General features: G+C 38.1%; 1 protein-coding gene across 1 annotated transcript in view; it reads left to right on the top strand.

Annotated features, from left to right (window-relative positions):
* Positions 1–86: 86 nt before the first annotated feature.
* The window catches only part of LOC113238410, a gene marked incomplete at both ends in the record, with an annotated part of 25,551 nt that continues 10,832 nt past the window's right edge, over positions 87–14,805 (top strand). The window contains 6 exons of the mRNA XM_026475239.1: positions 87–931; positions 3,373–3,490; positions 3,692–3,826; positions 4,797–4,890; positions 9,739–9,840; positions 13,822–13,930. Of these exons, the coding sequence (XP_026331024.1) occupies positions 87–931; positions 3,373–3,490; positions 3,692–3,826; positions 4,797–4,890; positions 9,739–9,840; positions 13,822–13,930 (1,403 nt within the window). The remainder of the gene's footprint in view (positions 932–3,372; positions 3,491–3,691; positions 3,827–4,796; positions 4,891–9,738; positions 9,841–13,821; positions 13,931–14,805) is intronic.

Here is a 14,805-nt window from a genome sequence, read left to right as displayed (position 1 = left end):
GGTCCTACCTATGCGACAGGTACATTACGTACCCGGGTCGGGATGGCGCAAGCCATCGCAGAGAGGTCGTGTGTGGGGTTCCTCAGGGGTCTGTCCTTGGACCACTCCTTTGGAACCTCGCATACGATGCTGTCTTGAGGGTCGCACTCCTCTCGGGCGTGCATCTGGTGTGTTATGCTGATGACACCCTGGTGCTCGCCGGAGGGGAGGACTTCGAGAGGACCATCCGGCTCGCTGAGCTCGGGGTTTCTCGCGTCGTCGAAAAAATCGAAGAGCTGGGTTTGCGAGTAGCGCCTCAGAAAACTGAGGCGCTGCGGTTCCACAAACTCCCGCGAGGGAGGGAACCGCCCAGCTTCTCTATTCGCGTTGGTGACGTCGACGTCCAGGTGGGGCAGTACTTAAAGTACTTGGGCCTTATCCTGGACGGTCGCTGGGATTTCGAGGAGCACTTCCGGCGCCTGGTTCCCCGGATCGATAGGGTGGCGGGTGCATTGCACCGGTTGCTGCCCAACCTGGGGGGCCCTTCGGAGGAAGTTCGCCGTTTATACGGTGGGGTGGTGCGATCCGTGGCCCTGTATGGGGCACCCGTCTGGTCACACCGACTGACGGGCGTCCGGCGTTGCAGAGCCATGGTCAATGGCGTGCAGCGCCGCATGGCCATAAGGATCGCACGAGGGTACCGCACCGTATCCTACGACGCGGCGACTGTCCTGGCGCGGTTTCCCCCGCTGGACATTCTGGCGGAGATGGACGCGCGTATTTACGCGCGCCTCCGCCAGGCGGAGGAAGCTGCGCCGCCGGAAGTGCGGTGGCAGGAGCGCCGACGGGCGTTCGAGAAGTGGCGCGAGAGGCTGGAACAGCCGTGGATCTCGCGCCAGCGCGCCGTCGGCGCGATCCTGCCCAACCTCGAAGTCTGGTTGAGCCAGCGGAAGTGCGTCACCACGTTCCGACTGACACAGATACTCGCGCGGATACTCGGGCACGGATGCTTCGGTGAGTATCTGAATCGGATCGGACGCGAGTCGACGACGCAGTGCCACCACTGTGGGAGGGACCAGGATTCCGCCCAGCACACGCTGGAGGAGTGCCCCGCATGGGCCTCCGAACGGAACATCCTGGTTGCCCGGATCGGGCGAGATCTCTCTCCGCCAGGCATAGTAGCGGCTACGTTGGCGGATCAAGAGTCCCATGAGGCAGTGGTCTCCTTCTGTGAAGCGGTGATGCTTCAGAAGGAGGTCGCCGAGCGTGATCGGGAGAGGGCCGATCCCGCTCGGCGGCGGCGTACCTTCGCGGCTGCAGGCGATCGGAGCGGGGGCTTCGTTCGCCAGTAAGTTAGGCAGCCGCGAGGAGGACGACGGGGCGGTGTGGCCCGCTTCGTCGTGAGGAGAGGAGGGGAGGACGTAGCTCCTGCTAGGTGCTGGGGGGGGTTCCGGTGCGCAAAGTCGATCCCGGATCCTTCCCACTAGAGCACCCGAGAAGGCCACCGTGGGGTTTTAGCCGGTAGAAGTCCGGCATAACCTCCCGCTGCCCCCGCGGCGGAGAGGTAACCTCGGAGGATTTCCCCACGCAAAAAAAAAAAAAAATAAAAAGGACCGGTGCGCCGGTCTCGTTGCGTGCGCGCCAGCGCAGGAGCTGCGACGCCTGGTACAGGCTGGCACCGGGGTCTGCTACAATAACAAACAAGTCAATTAGATGGCGCTTATTGCATCGATTTTTAAGAATAGTGCCGGCTGTTCTTTTATTTTGTTTAGGATTAGAGCATATTTGTCTACGTTCAGAAAATAATATTAATTACAATAAATAACGACATCACTAGCCAGGACTGGTAGCTGTAAAGTTACCAAACTGAATGACGATATACTTTCGTAGATTACTCATAGATGGCGCTACGGCTAAAAAGTCGTTGAAAACCAACTAAGACGCTATGCTCAGTTGGCATAGCGTCTGGCGCGGTTTGCTATAAGACGTCGGTTTGAATCCGGCCGGATAGAAGTATTTTTTTCTAAGTGTTCGATAATAACAAACTAGTGGAGTAATTTCACAAAACATAATTGAATATCAATTTGTTTTATCAATTCCTAAGTTTATCATTTCCTAAGTTTAAAAACTACATTAAAAATATTTTGATCGAAAAATCATATTACAAAATTGAAGACTACGTGATAGATAAAGATGTATGGAAAGACGACATGGCTCCAGAATCCACACAAATTTGATTCAAAATGTATTCCATAGCACTTAAGTTTATTTGAAAAGAGCAATTCCAAGAGTTTCTTGCTCGTTCTTATCAGGGAGGTCAGCGTAGTGAACGAGCAGTAGCTTAAATGTGACGTTTTCAAGTGTAAATTTATTTTACCTATGGATAAATAATCTTTAACTTTGACTTTGACTATAAATCGAAACAAAACAAAACACGTCTGTTCTAGTCAAAGGTGCTTTTCGTAATGGCGGCCGCCTGTCACCGTTCCGTTGATATCGATGATGACGATATCGATTTATTTTTTATTTCGATGAAACTAATTCCTAATGACGCAAAGTAAGTTTTCTAACAAAATAAAATAATATTATGTCACGATACGCTAACACAAGGTCATTTACATAATATAAACTACTTCCAGGCTATTTATTGATCAACGCTATCTATATGTAAGACGAAATTTTGATCTTTTTCTGAGCTAACTTGAGTGACCAACTATTTTAAAATAATGTGTGTTTAAAGTAGATTTCAAAAGGGCATAATTAATAATTGTACCTAATTTAAATACAAAATTATTGCTATTCATGTGCAAAAGGAGTAAAAAAGAAAGTTTATTTAAAAAACTAGGTTTTCAAACTTGAACCATTCTTTATTCTGAATTGTACTTGACCATTGAGGTTTAGTAAAATAACAATATTAGATATAAATGCAACTTTATTTACTATTTATTTATAGCAAATGTTCAAACGGACACCGACACTGATGTAGGCTCTACATCTCCGAATAAAAGCCCTTTTGAGCAGTCGCGTATATTATTATTATTATTAGGGTGGCTTCATTTGGAGCCTATGAGGCACCTCATCACTGCGACCATAAATGATCTATTGTGATCACCACTAATCACAGCTCGGAGCCAAGACCAACAGCATTAAGGAACTGAAGGACTTTCCTGGCTCCGACAGTTTTTATGTCCTCTGGGTGTGGCCTGTGCCTACCCAGTATGGAACATCTCACGCCCATCAGAGGGCAGCACTGGGTGAAGAGATGCACAGGAGTTTCAACCGCCTCGTGGCAGAATCTACACTCTCTGTTGGTCCAATATTTGACATGTGCTTATTCAAACCACAATGTCCTGTTAAGGCTCTAGTCAGCATTCTGATGCCATTTCTGTCCAGTGACAGAGCTTCTCTACTGTGTTTGGCACTGAAGGCAGCTATCAGGGCTTTAGAATGCTCAAGACCCTTAGTCTGCAACCACACGTCTCGGGAGACGTGGGAGCTCTCGTTCAGCAAAGTGAGCTTTGCCAGGCTGTGTGCTATTTCTATAAAGGGGTCAGGACCAATGAAGGCCTCCCGCCGCGTATAACGTCGTTCATTAATTGTTGCAGCGGCTGCACTTACAATAGATCAAATATATATTCGAGGATCAAATAATTTATCCTGTTAAAAATTGTTTCATGTTCATTAAAAGTGTTGTGCTAAATCTATCTTTCAGCTTTATATAATAGTGGAAGGCATTCCCGCCTACGCGTTCAGACGTCTTCAGAGTTTCAACGGCACTGCAGCCATCAGTGAGGAATTGCAAAATTTGTTGAAAAACTTTAAAGTCACTTTGGTTGAGCCCACTAAAGTAAGTGATCGTGATCGTGGCAGACTCTAATGGTGTTGCCACATTTGTATATTTATATTTTTTAATAATATCAAGTGGCGGAACGAGCAAGTCGTGCGCCTGATAGGAAGCTACACGCATGTCTATAAGAGCTTTAAATTACAAAGATCTGAGGGGCACTTCCACTGCGCCCTGTCACCCTGAGACATAAGTTGACAAGTCTCATGTGCCTGTAATTCACTCCCTTACCCTTTGAAACCGGAACGCAGTAATGCACACACTACTGCTTGGCAGCAGAAATAGGTAAAGTGACAGTACTTCCCTGGATGAACTCTTTCAAAAGACGCTCTACGGCTACTAAAATATTAATTATGTACGTTAGTATCATTTAAAGTAATAATGTAGGAAAAAATGTGGATTACATCTCTTTTATATTTGGTTGAGTTTTAAATAATAAACAGGTTACGTCACACTCATTAGTGGGTAATTTTCAATATTAATTTCGGTGGCAATTTTCATTATTTAAAAGTGTTCTATTATAATATTATCGTGAAAATATATTAAATAATATTTCCTTACTTTTTGCTTTGTTTTTATGGGATGCTTCTGATAAACACTATATATATAAGTAGTTTTTTAAGTTTATTAGTTTACCTATTTATTGTTAATTTTCCAAAAAATATTATAAGCATTTTTATTTATCAGGTATTGTTATTTTATGATATGTTATTAATAATTGTTATGTTTTGTACTTGAACCGTATTTGCTCACTATTTGTTGTTTATATTTGTGGACTCTAGGTCTAATTATTTTAATCAATGTTTTAGTAGAACCCCTGTTTTATGACTGTTTGTTTCCCTGAATAAATAAAAAAAAAACCACTAACTAGCCACCTTGGCTTCTATTGAAAAGCGTATCAAGAGGCTTGTAGGTCAAGTATTTATAGTATATACTACTATCTATGTACATTAATCCTAATACAATGTTTTAGGTACATGTTGACATAGTGATCAAAGTCCACGAAAAAACCGTCTACGCTACGCATCTGAACCAAGAAAATTTTGATAAATGGAACGCTGATGACGGTAAGTTGTTACTGTTACTTCTTTATTAACTTCCAACTCTAGTGACTATGGTATCTATCCGGTAATTAGATAATGATGTGCAGAAAAAACTGATCTCAAAAGTTTGCGGAATTACGTGTATTTACCAAGTTATATTTCAATGTATAGGAAAGTGGGTGAAATTCAATAAATTTATCCCGTGTTTTGCCTCGCTTAGATGTGGAATATTTTCTTGAAATTTAAATAGAACCACTACTTAGATACTCCCTTTCCAATTAAAAAAGGATCATCGAAATCAATTAAAGTCACGAATATAAGGACATTAAGAACAGGCGGAGAAAATTTGGCATTTCGGATGGAGCAGCGGGCGGTGAACCGCTTGGCAATTTTCAAGTTTTCGGATAAATATGAATTTAATAGCTATAGGCATTGACTTACAAATAAATGGACGACGGGACTAATACAAAAACCACGAAAAAAATGTCCCAAGTCAACCTATTTAAACGTAGTGACATGTAAAGGAATATGATAAAGCTAAAACGTTGAATTTAAATTGTAATGTTATCGCAGTACTGTCTAATTTTGCTTGCTTCGCTGTCACTCGAACAAACGAAGACTAAAGCGTGAATGACGCTCTGTATACCATTTTAACGCCCTATAAGTTCGGACACTTTTTAGCGCGAACCCGACGTCCATATAATTGTAAGTCAATGGCTATAGGCCTTCAGTTAAAAGCCAAAATTTAGCAGGTTCTTTGTAGTACTTAAAAAGAAAAATCTCCATGTGTAAATTATGTGCAAGGTTACATATTTTCGATATCTCCAATTGACACTACGCTAACTGAATTTTTAACCGACTTCAAAAAAGGAGGAGGTTCTCAATTCGACTGTATGTTCCTTTTTTTTTCAATACTCAATACTCAATACTCAATACGTTTATTGCAGACCATAATGTTACAATGTTAGGTGGTAGTAGCAGTTAACATTATGGACCCTGTAAGGGCACAGCAAAACTAAAAACAACTGCATGCACAGTTGTTTTTGCAAATTTAAACTTATTCTATTGTAAACTAAATAACTAATATAATGAAATGATGATTAACTTAGTCAATTACTTGTTATGTAGGTATTACTGAACAATATAGATTAATCCAAAATAAAATATTTAAATTTGAAATTTGAATTAATTAGATTATTATTGTATTAATATGTATTTTTTGAAATTAAATATTTAAATAATCATTTGGAAATACTCTAATTGTCAATTGTTGAAATACTCGTGCAGTGTATAATAGCTTTTTGATATTAAATATGATTTTAAAGTTTTTATAAATTTAGTCGTTTCTGTTTTTATATCTTCTGGTAAGTTATTATAAATTTTGATTGCCATTACAAATGGACTCGATGAGTGCATAGTTAACCGCGATGCTGGTAGTAGCAATCTATCCTTATGTCGGAAGGAATATTTATTGGGGACATCTCCGCGTTTTGTAAATAAATCTAAATTATTTCGGACGAACTTACACATTTCTAGAATATATATACATGTAAGTGTAAGAATTTTATGTTGCTGGAAGAAGGGTTTGCAGCTCTCGGTCTGTTTTAAATTAACTAAAATTCGTACAAGCTTTTTTTGCAGAGTAAATAGAGATGTTGTATCTGCACCATTTCCCCACACGACAACACCGTAGCTTAGCCAAGCATATGCGTACGCATAGTAGGTAGTTAACGCGGTTTGTAAGTTCGTGGTTTTTTTTATTTCTCGAAGTGCATACGCGAAACTTGAGATTTAGAAATTTTATTATTTTAGAAACTTGATATTTCTTTTTTTTTGTATGTATGTTACGCAATAACTCCGGTATTTGTGAACCGATTTTCATGATTCTTTTTTTATTGGAAAGGGGGTACTTTCATAGTGGTCCCATTTCATTTTGAAGAAAATCATTCACCTCTAAGGGTGGCTGTTCACGCATGAAGATTCATTTTTATAAATAGCGCCTAAACTTTAAATTAGGAGCAATTATTTTAATGGTTGATTTTGCTATTTCTCCAATTCAAGGCGTTTTTATCTCAATATACTATATATAATATGTATATTTTTAAATATGTAAAACTGTTTGTTCCTCAATAAATTAAAAAAAAAAAAAATATACTTTGAGTAGTGAGAACCGATTTTTATTATCTCCAGTGTCAAGTCCCGTATAGTGTTGAACTAGGGGATATTTCAATAAAACTTAGCGAATAGACGTAATTCCACTTACTTTTGAGGTCGGTTTCTTTAGTACTCTGTACTGAGATTATTTGTTGGTCATCTCTATTTTTATTTTGTCTTTTGTTTCTTTTTTTTTTCACAATAGTAGTTTATGTGACTGTTACATAATGAAAGACATTAAAATACATCACACGAGTATTTTAATGCCTAATTATGTGCAGTTACATACACTGCTTTATTGCTAGATACATATTATAAGTTCTCTGTGATGTGTTCAGGAACCGCATGTCACGACTGGCGAAATGGCGGCTAATAAAAATTTTTCTCACGCATGTCACACAACCGTAGTTTTTATTCAATTCATAGACAATCTAGAATCGGCCCCAACTATCATATCGTTCGGTATCAAGTAACGTGTGAAATTGTCAAAATTGTTTGCTATTGACATTTCATTTCGAATAAAACTTAATCTCGACCGATATTAGAATTGAGGTCGAATCAAATTGCTTTGTTTTTCAGAGATGTTCGAATGTACGAGTATGTAATAATAACATCTATTTTCACAGACAAGAAATTTGTTGTAACAAAACAGTTGATCGTTACGCTGGTCATAATTTGCGGTTTTTGAACACATCATAGAGGGTTTATAAGATGTGTGAAGATAAAATATATTTTTTGTTTTATTTCGAATTTTGTTTTCTTTTTTTTTTCACAAAATTCGGGGAGTATAATATTAGTGAATAATATAAGGCTGTTTACATTAAAAACAGAAAATGAAGATGGCGTAATGTTCATTGGAGAAATCACTTTATTCTGAAATAATTCGTTTTAAACCTTTATTTTTCACTGTTTTCGAGATTTTATATGATCGGATAAAGACATCCGGTCGTGTAACGAATTAGCACGTTCTTTAGTCAATGTCCTTAGGTGTATCGTGTACTTCTTCTAAGGCCGTTATTTAAAAGAAAATCCGTAAACCATTTAAACTAGCAAAACTGATTTTCTCGCACCTCTTCTGGTGAGTCGCCTTAAGTAATTTGGTTTGGGGAGGAAGGGCGTTGGGGGAGGAAAGAGGGTCACTCGGGACTAGGTACTAAAATTTATTTTTCACTTCTCGTGCTCTAAAACTACGTCAATATAGCCTTAGATAGCTGGAGTAAAGTGCATTCTTTAACCCCTTAAAAGTAAAAAGTATCTTATTTAATTATTAACTAATACAAAGAGCGAACACTCAGAAAAAATTCCTTCGATCCGGCCGGATGCGAACCGACGTAGACGAGACACCCAAGTAGATACATTTACAGCTACCAGACCCGGCTAGAGATGTCGCTATTCATTGGATTTAAAGTTTTATTGAATTGATATTCAATATTTTTTTATGTGAAGTTACTCCACTAGTTTGTTATAATTATTAATACAAAGATCGAACACTCGGAAGTACTCAGGATTTCTCATAGATGGCGCTAGACTAAAAAGTCGTTGAAAAAACCAAATACAAAGATACGACAACAAACATATAGAAAAATTCGTGAGGTCCGCTGGTTCGTTCCGTGGCTTAGTTGGTAAAGCGTCTGGCATGGTATGCTAGAATACGTCGGTTCGAATCTGGCCGGATCGAAGGAATTTTTTGGAAGTGTTTGATCTTTGTATTAATAATTATAACAAACTAAAAAAATAGCGAAGTAATTTTACATAAAAAGCAATTTAATATCAATTCAATTAAATTTTAAGTAAGTACTGTCAAGAGCATGTCAAGCTTGACATTTTGAAATTTGGACCGTTCATATCGTAATATATCGTAAGCGGCATAGAGTTTGATCTAAATCTTAAGTGTCAAGCTTGACGTGCTCTTGACCCTGTACCTAATTTTCTTATTTACTTCTTGTGAACAAACTTAAACAGCCAGTAGTATGCTCGGTTGTAGTTCTGCCTTTTCCGCATGGACGGTGGCGCCATATTATTTTCCCGCGTTAGTGTGTTTGTTGTACCTGTGACAGATTGAAAATTTCAGAATTTTGGTGCTAAATTTTGTCGTAGAACGAAAACATCGAGCATAAAACCAGAAATTGAGACGAAATATCATTTTATTTCTTTGAAAACTTTCTGCCATATCATTACTGTGACAACTGCGCTCCGATTGGCCAGCCCGAATTCGAAACAATTGACGGGTGTCGTCAATTGTTTCACTTTAAATAGACTAGTTTAACTTGAGCTTTGCTGTAATTTTTTCCCACATCACCGAAAGGAACAGCCCTCCATAGTTAGAAATTAACTTTATTACAATAAATACAGAATATTTTTAGAATATAAGGAGACGTACAAACAGCTCAGTGGTTGGCGCTGTATTATTAGTTTTCTAATTTATGTTTTCGGCGAAAACGAGACTTGATATATAAAAGTGATATAAGGCCCACTTGCCAGATGAGTTGCCAGGGATGGGTGGCGCTTATTTCGTCTCTATTTCTGGTCATGTCATCGATAAGCGAAAATGATTAAATAATTTTTCACCTCAAGAATAAAAGCCAATATAAACCCTCGGTGTAATAGGGTGTCTATTACACCGAGAGTTCGCTAAGGCTGGCTAAACACTTCGGGAATATATTGGCTAGTTTTAGTCCCTCGATAAAAAACATTCTGTAATCCTTTTTTAAATTCCAGTAAAAAACACGATTGAGGACTTCGTCCGCTTCGGCAGTCACATAAACCAACAGATGGTTTACTACCCTATACAGTTGGAAAAGGACTTTCCTACTGAAATCGGTAAGACGTTATTCAAGTCACAAACTGGATTAAACACACATACACACACAATTCTTTTAGACGTAAGGTAAAAATTTATTACAAATCTTTTAGTGAGTTAAAGTAGAGAGGTACCTCATGATACAAGTCTCTACGTCAAATGGTCTCAACCTCTGTTTTGTTTGTTATGCCGATAAACTTTATAATTTTTGATTTTGAATAAAAATAATAGGAATTAACAACAGGTATGCACAATTTATGACACCAGCCCTTCTTGGTAACATGAATTCTGATTCAAAATGGCACAATATTGGATACGTTACATCCTCCGATATGGCGTTCAGAAGTCTGTTACCGCCTCCATTCATCCTGCACATGGTCGACGTATGCGTCGAAATCCGTTTCCGTACAACTTCGAATTCTACAAAGATTGATTTCGAAAACATCAATATGACCTACGATTTAAATTATATTAACAGTCTAGAGTTTATTTCTTTTTAAATTAGAAACTAGGACCAATCATTATCATAATTTCATAGTGTTTACAAATAATTATTATGTTCGAGTTTTAGCGATATCGACAGCGGTTCTCAAAGTTATTGAGGCTTAAAAGTCGATATTACCTCATCAATTTATTGCTTACAAACATAATTAAAGCTATTTGAAAAATATATATCTTATACTATACGAGTTCTATTTGGTTCAGTTGATATAAAATAATCTCAGTACAGAGTACAAAAAAAACCTACCTCAAAAGTACGTGGAATTACGTCTATTTGCTAAGTTTTATTGAAATATCCTTAAATTCGTCACTATACAGGACTTAACACTGGAGATAATAAAAATCGGTTCTTACTACCCAAAAATATTGAGAGAAAAACGCCTTGAACTGGAGAAATAGAGAAATCTACAATTAAAATAACTGCTCCTTAAGAAAATTTAGGCGCTATTTATAAAAATGAATCTTCATGCGTGAACAGCCACCATTAGAGGTGGATGATTTCCTTCAAAATGAAATCGGTACCAATATGTAAGTACCCGCTTTCCAAGAAAAAAAGAATCATGAAAATCGGTTCACAAATACCGGAGTTTTCGCGTAACATGCATACAAAAAAGAAACATACAGTCGAATTGAGAACCTCCTCCTTTTTTAAAGTCGGTTAAAAACATTGGTATATGTTAAGTATCTATTGAATACAGCGATTTTTTTTAAATTTCGTGGTATATTTGTGTTTTTTTTTCTATCGTGAAAACCTTTAGGAACGTATTTTCATATAGTATAGTAATCAGTGTATATCGTCAATTTTACTGAATATTTCTTCCGTAGTGATTTCTTTTTATTCAACACTTTCAATTTTACCCTTTGTTTATTTTCTCTTCTGTTTACCCCCACCCAATAATAAGTAATGGCACAAGAGTTGTTGTTTATGATACATTGACTTACAAATAAATGGACGACGGGTCTAATACAAAAACCACGAAAAAAATCTCCCAAGTCAACCTATTTAAACGTAGTGACATGTAAAGGAATATGAAAAAGCTAAAACGTTGAATTTAAATTGTAATGTCATCGCAGTACTGTCTAATTTTGCTTCCTTCGCTGTCAGTCGAACAAACGAAGACTAAAGCGTGAATGACGCTCTGTATACGATTTTAACGCCCTATAAGTTCAGACACTTTTTAGCGCGGACCCGACGTCCATATAATTGTAAGTCAATGTTATGATATTAGTAATTTAGTACTGAGATGTTATTAGTATTTTGAAAATAACTTCGTTTAACTCACGCTGGTCCCGCCGACACAATCGTGCTTGATTATAACTTAGCAAACTTATAAACAATTTGTAATTGATGAAGGCAGCATTCTCGGTAGAAACAAATTTATGTACGAATAATAATAATTTAATTATCTTTTGCCGTTATTCTTGACGGAGCCTATTTGCTTTCAGGAAATAATTTCATTGCTCCGTTACTCACTGTACCTCGCACCCCGTAATGTGAAACCAATGAATGAAATAAAAATAAAATGTTCCCTTATTTAGCTATACATTCATCATCGAGTATATAACAAGAAGTAGAAACGAAGTAAATAAAGGCTATCCATCCCTGGCAACTTATCAGGCAAATGGGCCTTATATCACTTTTAAATATCAACTCTCGTTTGCACTGAAATCACGAATTAGAAAGCTGAAATAGTACAGCGCTAACAACTGACCTGTATGTACGTTTCCGTATATTCCACAAATATTCTGTATTTATTGTAATAAAGACAATGTCTCTGACAATAACGTGCTGTTCCACTAGGTGGTGTGGGGAAAAACAGCAAAACATATAATTACAAAACAAACGGAATCACATTTTATCTGTAATTTAATATTAAATATGTAATTTTGCAATTTTCGTCTATTATCGCAAAGCTCAAGTTAAACTAACGATTTGAGGTGAAACAATTGACGACATCCGTCAATTATTTCGAATTCGTGCTGGCCAATCGGAGAACAGTTGTCGCTGTAATGATTTGGCAGAATAGTTTTCAAACAAATTAAATGACATTTCGTCTCTATTTCTGGTTATATACTCGAGGGGGCTGTGTCAGTCGCTGAGTACTGATCCTCACAAATATAAACGTTAGAGTCGACACACTAAGAAGAAAGTATGAATTCTCAAAATTACGAGAAAAATTAAGTGCTTTCATCATTGACTTACAAATAAATGGACGACGGGTCTAATACAAAAACCACGAAAAAAATGTCCCAAGTCAACCTATTTAAACGTAGTGACATGTCAAGGAATATGAAAAATCCAAAACGTTGAATTTAAATTGTAATGTCATCGCAGTACTGTCTAATTTTGCTTGCTTCGCTGTCAGTCGAACAAACGAAGACTAAAGCGTGAATGACACTCTGTATACGATTTTAACGCCCTATAAGTTCGGACACTTTTTAGCGCGGACCCGACGTCCATATAATTGTAAGTCAATGGCTTTCATCATTAAATTTTACAGTTCACTTCAAGCCTGAGGGCGCATTTATTTAAAGGCAAACGCGGTCGCGCCGCGTGCTTCTAACTGTCATGGCAAAATACGCTCTATGTATTTAGGTTTTACGTTTTAACTTAAATGAGCGTCCCGGACACGCGGGCGAGACTGGCTTAAATTTGGTCTACGCGGACTCCGCTCGGCGAACGCACGGTTGTATTATTCTGAGGAATTTAAATGTTGTAGCTTAGTAAATAGAATTCAGAGTCGCCATTAATGTACTTGAAAGCGTGGTAACTGGGCGGTAAGTGAAAACTTTCGCGTCGCGCTTACCGTATCTCTTTGGTGCATGAGACGCTAGAACACTCCATACTTATGTCATTGATATACCTCCCATTTGCAAGAATGTATGCGACAAAGGAACGAACGGAGTTAGGGTCCATTTCCACTTGAGATGTGCGACGTAGCGAAGTAGAGTGCGATGAAAAATCCACCAATAGGATTACTTCATTTTCCTAGCCTCACTTAGCGCAGATTCGGTGGAAAAGGATTAGCGGAGCTAAGTATTTGTACATACAAATACTTAGGCACTGCAACTGTTATGGGCAGGCGTGTAGCTTACCATCAGGCACACGACTTGTTCGTCCCGTTACTTAAAGTCATAAAAAAAAAAAAAAAAAAAAAATACAAAATGACGAGAAATGTATGCGAGAGATGTGTGCGAGGAATGTGTGCAAAACGGTGTAGGAAATTAGAGCTAATACTAAAAGTATGACACTAACTGACACTGACATATCGCCACCGCTCACCACACCACACCGTGTCCCGACCGCGCATAGCAGTTCATAACCCATCCTCGCCAGCTTTAGTGGAAAACATCACACCGTTTCACAGCGCCGCTACACCGCCGCGCTACCTCGCACATCTCTGGTGGAAAGGCAGCCTTAAGGACGGGTTTTGAAATGTTAGTCTCAGATTGAGAATGAAATTATTATTTCTTTGACTCATTTCCTGTCTTGATTTCAGGAACGCCAGTGAGGTTGCATTCAACTATAGTATCTTTTACATCAATAAGAGGAAACCTCACCGCGCCTTCCATAGAGGATATAAGCTGGATCAACGATTTACATATTAGGCAAGTTATTGTTCTTTTTAAAAGAGACACTCATCATCTCAAGATCATTTATCAGCAAAACATATAATTACAAAACAAACGGAATCACATTTCATCTGTAATTTAATATTAAATATGTATCGAGTTCTTAGGTTTTCGCGATTGTTATACATAGGAATGAAACTATTTTTCCGGATTTAAATCGCGTATATTTGTTTTTTCAAACAAACCGACGTTTCGGGCCCTTTACAGGTCCCATGGTCACGGTTGACTGAGGTGGTACAGTCTTCAACCAGTTATGTCTAAATTGATGCAAACCACCCTATTTTTTCACTATAGTTACAATAGTTATTAATTAAATACCTTATTTTTAATTTTACAAAGAAAACATTCCAATTTACGCTACATTAAGTTTTACAAATTATTTTATTGAATGAATTTGTTTATTAAGTTTAATTTATTATTAATTATTAATAGAAATTAGATTAAATTAAAACATATTAATTAGTACTGCAGTCTTATGTCTGTTTGGGATTTTTCATTAGAGGAAATACTGGATCCCAAACTGGTGGTACGGAGAAACCATCTTCCCTGTTGAAATTAGGATGTTTTTTAATTTCAATGGCCTCTCGCAGCATCCTGGGCAGATAACGGACTTCTTTTGCAAGGACCTGGGGTTTGTCAAACTTCATTGAATGTGTAGGTTTATCCATGACATGCTCGCAGACTGCAGACTTGTTTGCGCGACGGTGTTTGACATCAGCTTCATCAGTTCTTTGACGCGGGTACAAATACTTCGCTAGTATTTACTTAATGTAGCGTAAATTGGAATGTTTTCTTTGTAAAATTAAAAATAAGGTATTTAATTAATAACTATTGTAACTATAGTGAAAAAA

Source organism: Hyposmocoma kahamanoa, unplaced genomic scaffold (assembly GCF_003589595.1).
Source record: "Hyposmocoma kahamanoa isolate Upper Pololo Valley unplaced genomic scaffold, ASM358959v1 95450, whole genome shotgun sequence".
Taxonomy (NCBI): Eukaryota; Metazoa; Arthropoda; class Insecta; order Lepidoptera; family Cosmopterigidae; genus Hyposmocoma; species Hyposmocoma kahamanoa.
The sequence above is the reverse complement of the archived record's forward strand: the minus strand, read 5'-3'. Positions and strand labels throughout refer to the sequence as shown.